This window comes from Salmo salar, unplaced genomic scaffold (assembly GCF_905237065.1).
Source record: "Salmo salar unplaced genomic scaffold, Ssal_v3.1, whole genome shotgun sequence".
Classification (NCBI taxonomy): domain Eukaryota; kingdom Metazoa; phylum Chordata; class Actinopteri; order Salmoniformes; family Salmonidae; genus Salmo; species Salmo salar.
In genome coordinates, this window is record NW_025549536.1 from 184,403 (window position 1) to 196,513 (window position 12,111).

The window sequence follows — 12,111 nt, forward strand, 5'->3', positions numbered from 1 at the left end:
TGGGATAACAGGGACCCTGACCCAGCTCAGTATCTAGGAGTGGGATAACAGGGACCCTGACCCAGCTCAGTATCTAGGAGTGGGATAACAGGGACCCTGACCCAGCTCAGTATCTAGGAGTGGGATAACAGGGACCCTGACCCAGCTCAGTATCTAGGAGTGGGATAACAGGGACCCTGACCCAGCTCAGTATCTAGGAGTGGGATAACAGGGACCCTGACCCAGCTCAGTATCTAGGAGTGGGATAACAGGGACCCTGACCCAGCTCAGTATCTAGGAGTGGGATAACAGGGACCCTGACCCAGCTCAGTATCTAGGAGTGGGATAACAGGGACCCTGACCCAGCTCAGTATCTAGGAGTGGGATAACAGGGACCCTGACCCAGCTCAGTATCTAGGAGTGGGATAACAGGGACCCTGACCCAGCTCAGTATCTAGGAGTGGGATAACAGGGACCCTGACCCAGCTCAGTATCTAGGAGTGGGATAACAGGGACCCTGACCCAGCTCAGTATCTAGGAGTGGGATAACAGGGACCCTGACCCAGCTCAGTATCTAGGAGTGGGATAACAGGGACCCTGACCCAGCTCAGTATCTAGGAGTGGGATAACAGGGACCCTGACCCAGCTCAGTATCTAGGAGTGGGATAACAGGGACCCTGACCCAGCTCAGTATCTAGGAGTGGGATAACAGGGACCCTGACCCAGCTCAGTATCTAGGAGTGGGATAACAGGGACCCTGACCCAGCTCAGTATCTAGGAGTGGGATAACAGGGACCCTGACCCAGCTCAGTATCTAGGAGTGGGATAACAGGGACCCTGACCCAGCTCAGTATCTGGGAGTGGGATAACAGGGACCCTGACCCAGCTCAGTATCTAGGAGTGGGATAAACAGGGACCCTGACCCAGCTCAGTATCTAGGAGTGGGATAACAGGGACCCTGACCCAGCTCAGTATCTAGGAGTGGGATAACAGGGACCCTGACCCAGCTCAGTATCTAGGAGTGGGATAACAGGGACCCTGACCCAGCTCAGTATCTAGGAGTGGGATAACAGGGACCCTGACCCAGCTCAGTATCTAGGAGTGGGATAACAGGGACCCTGACCCAGCTCAGTATCTAGGAGTGGGATAACAGGGACCCTGACCCAGCTCAGTATCTAGGAGTGGGATAACAGGGACCCTGACCCAGCTCAGTATCTAGGAGTGGGATAACAGGGACCCTGACCCAGCTCAGTATCTAGGAGTGGGATAACAGGGACCCTGACCCAGCTCAGTATCTAGGAGTGGGATAACAGGGACCCTGACCCAGCTCAGTATCTAGGAGTGGGATAACAGGGACCCTGACCCAGCTCAGTATCTAGGAGTGGGATAACAGGGACCCTGACCCAGCTCAGTATCTAGGAGTGGGATAACAGGGACCCTGACCCAGCTCAGTATCTAGGAGTGGGATAACAGGGACCCTGACCCAGCTCAGTATCTAGGAGTGGGATAACAGGGACCCTGACCCAGCTCAGTATCTAGGAGTGGGATAACAGGGACCCTGACCCAGCTCAGTATCTAGGAGTGGGATAACAGGGACCCTGACCCAGCTCAGTATCTAGGAGTGGGATAACAGGGACCCTGACCCAGCTCAGTATCTAGGAGTGGGATAACAGGGACCCTGACCCAGCTCAGTATCTAGGAGTGGGATAACAGGGACCCTGACCCAGCTCAGTATCTAGGAGTGGGATAACAGGGACCCTGACCCAGCTCAGTATCTAGGAGTGGGATAACAGGGACCCTGACCCAGCTCAGTATCTAGGAGTGGGATAACAGGGACCCTGACCCAGCTCAGTATCTAGGAGTGGGATAACAGGGACCCTGACCCAGCTCAGTATCTAGGAGTGGGATAACAGGGACCCTGACCCAGCTCAGTATCTAGGAGTGGGATAACAGGGACCCTGACCCAGCTCAGTATCTAGGAGTGGGATAACAGGGACCCTGACCCAGCTCAGTATCTAGGAGTGGGATAACAGGGACCCTGACCCAGCTCAGTATCTAGGAGTGGGATAACAGGGACCCTGACCCAGCTCAGTATCTAGGAGTGGGATAACAGGGACCCTGACCCAGCTCAGTATCTAGGAGTGGGATAACAGGGACCCTGACCCAGCTCAGTATCTAGGAGTGGGATAACAGGGACCCTGACCCAGCTCAGTATCTAGGAGTGGGATAACAGGGACCCTGACCCAGCTCAGTATCTAGGAGTGGGATAACAGGGACCCTGACCCAGCTCAGTATCTAGGAGTGGGATAACACAGGGACCCTGACCCAGCTCAGTATCTAGGAGTGGGATAACAGGGACCCTGACCCAGCTCAGTATCTAGGAGTGGGATAACAGGGACCCTGACCCAGCTCAGTATCTAGGAGTGGGATAACAGGGACCCTGACCCAGCTCAGTATCTAGGAGTGGGATAACAGGGACCCTGACCCAGCTCAGTATCTAGGAGTGGGATAACAGGGACCCTGACCCAGCTCAGTATCTAGGAGTGGGATAACAGGGACCCTGACCCAGCTCAGTATCTAGGAGTGGGATAACAGGGACCCTGACCCAGCTCAGTATCTAGGAGTGGGATAACAGGGACCCTGACCCAGCTCAGTATCTAGGAGTGGGATAACAGGGACCCTGACCCAGCTCAGTATCTAGGAGTGGGATAACAGGGACCCTGACCCAGCTCAGTATCTAGGAGTGGGATAACAGGGACCCTGACCCAGCTCAGTATCTAGGAGTGGGATACACAGGGACCTGACCCAGCTCAGTATCTAGGAGTGGGATAACAGGGACCCTGACCCAGCTCAGTATCTAGGAGTGGGATAACAGGGACCCTGACCCAGCTCAGTATCTAGGAGTGGGATAACAGGGACCCTGACCCAGCTCAGTATCTAGGAGTGGGATAACAGGGACCCTGACCCAGCTCAGTATCTAGGAGTGGGATAACAGGGACCCTGACCCAGCTCAGTATCTAGGAGTGGGATAACAGGGACCCTGACCCAGCTCAGTATCTAGGAGTGGGATAACAGGGACCCTGACCCAGCTCAGTATCTAGGAGTGGGATAACAGGGACCCTGACCCAGCTCAGTATCTAGGAGTGGGATAACAGGGACCCTGACCCAGCTCAGTATCTAGGAGTGGGATAACAGGGACCCTGACCCAGCTCAGTATCTAGGAGTGGGATAACAGGGACCCTGACCCAGCTCAGTATCTAGGAGGTAGGATAACAGGGACCCTGACCCAGCTCAGTATCTAGGAGTGGGATAACAGGGACCCTGACCCAGCTCAGTATCTAGGAGTGGGATAACAGGGACCCTGACCCAGCTCAGTATCTAGGAGTGGGATAACAGGGACCCTGACCCAGCTCAGTATCTAGGAGTGGGATAACAGGGACCCTGACCCAGCTCAGTATCTAGGAGTGGGATAACAGGGACCCTGACCCAGCTCAGTATCTAGGAGTGGGATAACAGGGACCCTGACCCAGCTCAGTATCTAGGAGTGGGATAACAGGGACCCTGACCCAGCTCAGTATCTAGGAGTGGGATAACAGGGACCCTGACCCAGCTCAGTATCTAGGAGTGGGATAACAGGGACCCTGACCCAGCTCAGTATCTAGGAGTGGGATAACAGGGACCCTGACCCAGCTCAGTATCTAGGAGTGGGATAACAGGGACCCTGACCCAGCTCAGTATCTAGGAGTGGGATAACAGGGACCCTGACCCAGCTCAGTATCTAGGAGTGGGATAACAGGGACCCTGACCCAGCTCAGTATCTAGGAGTGGGATAACAGGGACCCTGACCCAGCTCAGTATCTAGGAGTGGGATAACAGGGACCCTGACCCAGCTCAGTATCTAGGAGTGGGATAACAGGGAATCCTGACCCAGCTCAGTATCTAGGAGTGGGATAACAGGGACCCTGACCCAGCTCAGTATCTAGGAGTGGGATAACAGGGACCCTGACCCAGCTCAGTATCTAGGAGTGGGATAACAGGGACCCTGACCCAGCTCAGTATCTAGGAGTGGGATAACAGGGACCCTGACCCAGCTCAGTATCTAGGAGTGGGATAACACAGGGACCCTGACCCAGCTCAGTATCTAGGAGTGGGATAACAGGGACCCTGACCCAGCTCAGTATCTAGGAGTGGGATAAGAACAAGACTCCAGCCTCCATAGTGACCGTTAGACTTGCCACCCTACCGTTTGTTAGCATTTCTGTCCATTAAATGTGCCACCGTTTGTTAGCATTTCTGTCCATTAAGAACCACCGATGTGCTACCGTTTGGTAGCATTTCTGTCCATTAAACGTGCTACCGTTTGTTAGCATTTCTGTCCATTAAATATGCTACCGTTTGTTAGCATTTCTGTCCATTAAGAACCCCTGATGTGCTACCGTTTGGTAGCATTTCTGTCCATTAAGAACCACCGATGTGCTACCGTTTGTTAGCATTTCTGTCCATTAAATGTGCTACCGTTTGTTAGCATTTCTGTCCATTAAGAACCACCGATGTGCTACCGTTTGTTAGCATTTCTGTCCATTAAGAACCACCGATGTGCTACCGTTTGTTAGCATTTCTGTCCATTAAATGTGCTACCGTTTGTTAGCATTTCTGACCGTGCTAACATGGTTTCAGACTAATCTCAGAGTTATAAAAACCAGGTCCAACAACTCGGGCTAAATGCAGGACCAGTCAACAGTCTGGACACACCGACTCATTCAAGGGTTTAATAGTGAACACATCAAAAACGATGAAATATGGAATCATGTAGTAACCAAAAAAAAAAGTGTTAAACAAATCAAAATCTATTTTATATTTTTGATTCTTCAAAGTAGTGTTAGGGTTGAACTGGCTATTTGTATGCATAACCTATATAATATACTGGGGACGCTATGCTACAATATTAAGTATATGAACTACGGATAAATCAACTGTTGAAGACAAGAAGAACTACAACCGGCGACAGGAAGTGCGTCACGAGGCTGAGACCAGCCTGCACGCCGACGACAGGAGAAGCAAGTTTAAACCACGCTCCTCCTCCCTCGGACAGGCCCGGCATTGAGCGGGAACTATCTCTGTCAGAGTATATAAGCGAGAACAATAGGAGGTGTCGCTCTCTTCTCTGTTTTACCCTGCGAGGCAAAACAGCGAGACCGTGTATATAGACGAACCGCACATATACCACACACGTGTTTGCATTAATTAAAGTACAGCTAAATCAGAAGTTACTATGTGATGACTATTTTGTTCTGTTACCAGAAAAGAACTGTCGCAACATTAACAGTAGTCACCTTTTGCCTTGATGACAGCTTTGCATGGGTGGAGTAGACATTATGGGGCATTAATGTATTTTTCAGCTTCAGACCAATGCCTTTTCTACCTTAAAATATGTTTTTTAGTTTTTAATATCCATGTTTGTGTGTATTGTAGTTACAGGAGCAGTTACCTGGTAAGGTGCTACCTCTGGCGTCCAGTGGTATGGTGAAACCTCAAGCCTACCTCAGCCAGAGCACCCTGGTAGAGATGACCCTGGGGTGAGTTACTGTCTCTGACCCCTGACCCTTAACCCCTGACCTTACCTCAGCCAGAGCACCCTGGTAGAGATGACCCTGGGGTGAGTTACTGTCTCTGACCCCTGACCCTTAACCCCTGACCTTACCTCAGCCAGAGCACCCTGGTAGAGATGACCCTGGGGTGAGTTACCGTCCCTAACCCTTAACCCCTGACCTTTACCTCAGGCAGAGCACCCTGGTAGAGATGACCCTGGGGTGAGTTACTGTCTCTGACCCCTGACCCTTAACCCCTGACCTTACCTCAGCCAGATCACCCCTGTAGAGATGACCCTGGGGTGAGTTACTGTCTCTGACCGTTAACCCTTAACCCCTGACCTTACCTCAGCCAGATCACCCCTGTAGAGATGACCCTGGGGTGAGTTACTGTCTCTGACCCCTGACCCTTAACCCCTGACCTTACCTCAGCCAGATCACCCCTGTAGAGATGACCCTGGGGTGAGTTACTGTCTCTGACCCCTGACCCTTAACCCCTGACCTTACCTCAGCCAGATCACCCCTGTAGAGATGACCCTGGGGTGAGTTACTGTCTCTGACCCCTGACCCTTAACCCCTGACCTTACCTCAGCCAGATCACCCCTGTAGAGATGACCCTGGGGTGAGTTACTGTCTCTGACCCCTGACCCTTAACCCCTGACCTTACCTCAGCCAGATCACCCCTGTAGAGATGACCCTGGGTGAGTCTCATTATCACGATGTTACATCTGAGGACATGTTTGTTGACTTGAGGGAAGATCTATAACCAGTGGGACGATAGTCCACCATCTCAGTGACAGTGTCCAGTGTTAACCAGTGGGACGATAGTCCACCATCTCAGTGCCAGTGTCCAGTGTTAACCAGTGGGACGATATTCCACCATCTCAGTGACAGTGTCCAGTGTTAACCAGTGGGACGATAGTCCACCATCTCAGTGACAGTGTCCAGTGTTAACCAGTGGGACGATAGTCCACCATCTCAGTGACAGTGTCCAGTGTTAACCAGTGGGACGATAGTCCACCATCTCAGTGACAGTGTCCAGTGTTAACCAGTGGGACGATAGTCCACCATCTCAGTGACAGTGTCCAGTGTTAACCAGTGGGACGATAGTCCACCATCTCAGTGACAGTGTCCAGTGTTAACCAGTGGGACGATAGTCCACCATCTCAGTGACAGTGTCCAGTGTTAACCAGTGGGACGATAGTCCACCATCTCAGTGACAGTGTCCAGTGTTAACCAGTGGGACGATAGTCCACCATCTCAGTGACAGTGTCCAGTGTTAACCAGTGGGACGATATTCCACCATCTCAGTGACAGTGTCCAGTGTTAACCAGTGGGACGATAGTCCACCATCTCAGTGACAGTGTCCAGTGTTAACCAGTGGGACGATAGTCCACCTTCACAGTGTCCAGTGTTAACCAGTGGGACGATAGTCCACCATCTCAGTGACAGTGTCCAGTGTTAACCAACCAGTGGGACTAATATTCCACCTTCTCAGTGACAGTGTCCAGTGTTAACCATTGGGACTAATATTCCACCTTCTCAGTGACAGTGTCCAGTGTTAACCAGTGGGACGATAGTCCACCCTCTCAGTGACAGTGTCCAGTGTTAACCAGTGGGACGAAATTACACCCTCTCAGTGACAGTGTCCAGTGTTAACCAGTGGGACGATAGTCCACCATGTCAAGACAGTGTCCAGTGTTAACCAGTGGGACGATAGTCCACCTTCTCAGTGACAGTGTCCAGTGTTAACCAGTGGGACGATAGTCCACCATGTCAAGACAGTGTCCAGTGTTAATCAGTGGGACGATAGTCCACCATCTCAGTGACAGTGTCCAGTGTTAACCAGTGGGACGATAGTCCACCATCTCAGTGACAGTGTCCAGTGTTAACCAGTGGGACGATAGTCCACCCTCTCAGTGACAGTGTCGAGTGTTAACCAGTGGGACGATTGTCCACCATCTCAGTGCCAGTGTCCAGTGTTAACCAGTGGGACGATAGTCCACCATCTCAGTGACAGTGTTAACCAGTGGGACGATAGTCCACCTTCTCAGTGACAGTGTCCAGTGTTAACCAGTGGGACGATAGTCCACCATCTCAGTGACAGTGTCGAGTGTTAACCAGTGGGACGATTGTCCACCATCTCAGTGCCAGTGTCCAGTGTTAACCAGTGGGACGATAGTCCACCTTCTCAGTGACAGTGTCCAGTGTTAACCAGTGGGACGATAGTCCACCATCTCAGTGACAGTGTCCAGTGTTAACCAGTGGGACGATAGTCCACCATCTCAGTGACAGTGTCCAGTGTTAACCAGTGGGACGATAGTCCACCATCTCAGTGACAGTGTTAACCAGTGGGACGATAGTCCACCATCTCAGTGACAGTGTCCAGTGTTAACCAGTGGGACGATAGTCCACCATCTCAGTGACAGTGTCCAGTGTTAACCAGTGGGACGATAGTCCACCTTCTCAGTGACAGTGTCCAGTGTTAACCAGTGGGACGATAGTCCACCCTCTCAGTGACAGTGTCCAGTGTTAACCAGTGGGACGATAGTCCACCATCTCAGTGACAGTGTCCAGTGTTAACCAGTGGGACGATAGTCCACCATCTCAGTGACAGTGTCCAGTGTTAACTCTTTCCATCCTTTCTGTGATTTCCAGGATGAAGAAGCTGAAGGAAGAGATGGAGGGGGTAGTGAAGGAGTTGGCTGAGAACAACCACTTCCTGGAGAGGTGAGGACTGGCTACACGGAGCACTTCCTGTCAGATCGTTATCACTACCCCTTGATAAGACATATGAAGGCCGCCTACTTCCTGTCAGATCAGCTGTTTGGGTACTTCCTGTCAGATCAGCTGTTTGGGTACTTCCTGTCAGATCAGCTGTTTGGTACTTCCTGTCAGATCAGCTGTTTGGGTACTTCCTGTCAGATCAGCTGTTTGGTACTTCCTGTCAGATCAGCTGTTTGGTACTTCCTGTCAGATCAGCTGTTTGGGTACTTCCTGTCAGATCAGCTGTTTGGGTCCTTCCTGTCAGATCAGCTGTTTGGTACTTCCTGTCAGATCAGCTGTTTGGTACTTCCTGTCAGATCAGCTGTTTGGTACTTCCTGTCAGATCAGCTGTTTGGTACTTCCTGTCAGATCAGCTGTTTGGTACTTCCTGTCAGATCAGCTGTTTGGTACTTCCTGTCAGATCAGCTGTTTGGGTACTTCCTGTCAGATCAGCTGTTTGGTACTTCCTGTCAGATCAGCTGTTTGGGTACTTCCTGTCAGATCAGCTGTTTGGTACTTCCTGTCAGATCAGCTGTTTGGTACTTCCTGTCAGATCAGCTGTTTGGTACTTCCTGTCAGATCAGCTGTTTGGTACTTCCTGTCAGATCAGCTGTTTGGTACTTCCTGTCAGATCAGCTGTTTGGGTACTTCCTGTCAGATCAGCTGTTTGGGTACTTCCTGTCAGATCAGCTGTTTGGGTCCTTCCTGTCAGATCAGCTGTTTGGGTACTTCCTGTCAGATCAGCTGTTTGGTACTTCCTGTCAGATCAGCTGTTTGGGTACTTCCTGTCAGATCAGCTGTTTGGTACTTCCTGTCAGATCAGCTGTTTGGTACTTCCTGTCAGATCAGCTGTTTGGTACTTCCTGTCAGATCAGCTGTTTGGGTCCTTCCTGTCAGATCAGCTGTTTGGTCCTTCCTGTCAGATCAGCTGTTTGGTACTTCCTGTCAGATCAGCTGTTTGGTACTTCCTGTCAGATCAGCTGTTTGGGTACTTCCTGTCAGATCAGCTGTTTGGGTACTTCCTGTCAGATCAGCTGTTTGGTACTTCCTGTCAGATCAGCTGTTTGGGTACTTCCTGTCAGATCAGCTGTTTGGGTACTTCCTGTCAGATCAGCTGTTTGGTACTTCCTGTCAGATCAGCTGTTTGGGTACTTCCTGTCAGATCAGCTGTTTGGTCCTTCCTGTCAGATCAGCTGTTTGGGTACTTCCTGTCAGATCAGCTGTTTGGTACTTCCTGTCAGATCAGCTGTTTGGTACTTCCTGTCAGATCAGCTGTTTGGTACTTCCTGTCAGATCAGCTGTTTGGTACTTCCTGTCAGATATAATATTGTCTGGTGTTTCTGTTTTCCAGGTTTGGCTCTTTGACGTCATTGGATGGAGGAATGAGAAGTGTGGACCGTATCTGAGACCATGTGGCCCCTCGCCCCTAAACCCTCATCCCTAAACCCTCACCCCTAAACCCTCACCCCTACACCCTCACCCCTTAACCCTCACCCCTAAACCCTCACCCAACCTCCATACCCACCCTTAACCCTCACCCCTTGACCCTCGACACTCACCCACCCTAAACCCTCATCCCTAAACCCTCACCCCTAAACTCTCATCCCTAAACCCTCACCCCTAAACCCTCACCCCTACACCCTCACCCCTAAACCCTCACCCCTAAACCCTCACCCCTTAACCCTCACCCCTAAACCCTCACCCAACCTCCATACCCACCCTACACCCTCACCCCTTGACCCTCGACACTCACCCACCCTAAACCCTCACCCCCTGAGTCTCACCCCACCCTAAACCCTCACCCAACCTCCATACCCACCCTAAACCCTAAACCCTCACCCCTCGACTCTCACCCACCCTAAACCCTCACCCCTCGACTCTCAAACCCACCCCTTACACCCACCCTAAACCCTCACCCCTCGACTCTCACCCCACCCTAAACCCTCACCCCTCAACTCACCCACCCTAAACCCTCACCCCCTGAGTCTCACCCCACCCTAAACCCCCCACCTCAATCCACTATCTAGACCATCGGGTCTCCAGCCTTTTCCTTTTCCTTCAAACAGACCCGTTGTTCTCCTCTCCCTCCAACTCTTCCCCCGGGTCCTCAGTGTACGAGAGACAGTATAATACACCATGTTTTCTGTTGATATACCTGGTTAAAACAATGTTTAATAAACACTAGGGGGGGGCCCTATAAAATCGGAGATGTTTTTTATTCTTCTGTTTTCAGTTCTCCTAAATCGTGTTTTCACGTGTTTAATTTGAGATGTATTTCGTTTTTACTCTCCAAACTGCATGTTCTGAGTCCATGTCAATGTTTAAGTCACGTCAGAATAAACTATTTTTTTAGGTTTGGAAGTGAGCGAACACATTCAGATTTTGGAGAGCAATTTAATTCCCGTTTAATGACCTCTACCTGACCCCACCAGTCTACAGTCTAGACCCTGACCCCACCAGTCTACAGTCTAGACCCTGACCCCACCAGTCTACAGTCTAGATCCTGACCCCACCAGTCTACAGTCTAGATCCTGACCCCACCAGTCTACAGTCTAGACCCTGACCCCACCAGTCTACAGTCTAGACCCTGACCCCACCAGTCTACAGTCTAGATCCTGACCCCTAGCTGACCCCACCAGTCTACAGTCTAGACCCTGACCCCACCAGTCTACAGTCTAGACCCTGACCCCACCAGTCTACAGTCTAGACCCTGACCCCTAGCTGACCCCACCAGTCTACAGTCTAGACCCTGACCCCACCAGTCTACAGTCTAGACCCTGACCCCTAGCTGACCCCACCAGTCTACAGTCTAGACCCTGACCCCTATCTGACCCCACCAGTCTACAGTCTAGACCCTGACCCCTAGCTGACCCCACCAGTCTACAGTCTGAACCCTGACCCCATGACCCCCCACCAGTCTACAGTCTAGACCCTGACCCCTAGCTGACCCCACCAGTCTACAGTCTAGACCCTGACCCCTATCTGACCCCACCAGTCTACAGTCTAGATCCTGACCCCACCAGTCTACAGTCTAGACCCTGACCCCTATCTGACCCCACCAGTCTACAGTCTAGACCCTGACCCCACCAGTCTACAGTCTAGACCCTGACCCCACCAGTCTACAGTCTAGACCCTGACCCCACCAGTCTACAGTCTAGACCCTGACCCCACCAGTCTACAGTCTAGATCCTGACCCCACCAGTCTACAGTCTAGACCCTGACCCCATGACCCCACCAGTCTGAACCCTGACCCCATGACCCCACCAGTCTACAGTCTAGACCCTGACCCCATGACCCCACCAGTCTACAGTCTAGACCCTGACCCCACCAGTCTACAGTCTAGACCCTGACCCCATGACCCCACCAGTCTACAGTCTGAACCCTGCAGAGAAAGAATTCTCCCTCAGCTTGCCAGTGGTATATTATCCTGTGTATATACATGTATGCTTCATGTTGTAAATAGTCTGAGTCTATAATGTGTATTTTCTCTCCAAACTGGCAACTTCTGTTAGAGACTAAAGAGATGAAATGTCTCCAAACTGGCAACTTCTGTTAGAGACTAAAGAGATGAAATGTCTCCAAACTGGCAACTTCTGTTAGAGACTAAAGAGATGAAATGTCTCCAAACTGGCAACTTCTGTTAGAGACTAAAGAGATGAAATGTCCTTCAGGAATCAGTAATTATTACTACTACACTGTCCCAAAATGGCTTCCTCTTTCCTTTCTAGTGCTCTACCTACCCATTGGGCTCTGGTTAGAAGTAGTGCACTATGAGGGG

The 12,111-nt window shown here is 51.2% G+C and overlaps 1 protein-coding gene across 3 annotated transcripts in view; it reads left to right on the forward strand.

Annotated features, from left to right (window-relative positions):
- tbk1 (TANK-binding kinase 1) overlaps positions 1–10,694 on the forward strand; it is a 65,253-nt gene extending 54,559 nt beyond the window's left edge. For 2 of the 3 annotated variants that reach the window (XM_045713397.1, XM_045713398.1), the window contains 3 exons: positions 5,452–5,555; positions 8,226–8,297; positions 9,685–9,837. In XM_045713397.1, the coding sequence (XP_045569353.1) occupies positions 5,452–5,555; positions 8,226–8,297; positions 9,685–9,739 (231 nt within the window). In that variant the 3' untranslated portion in view covers positions 9,740–9,837. 3 annotated transcript variants of the gene reach the window in all.
- The last annotated feature ends 1,417 nt before the right edge of the window (positions 10,695–12,111 follow it).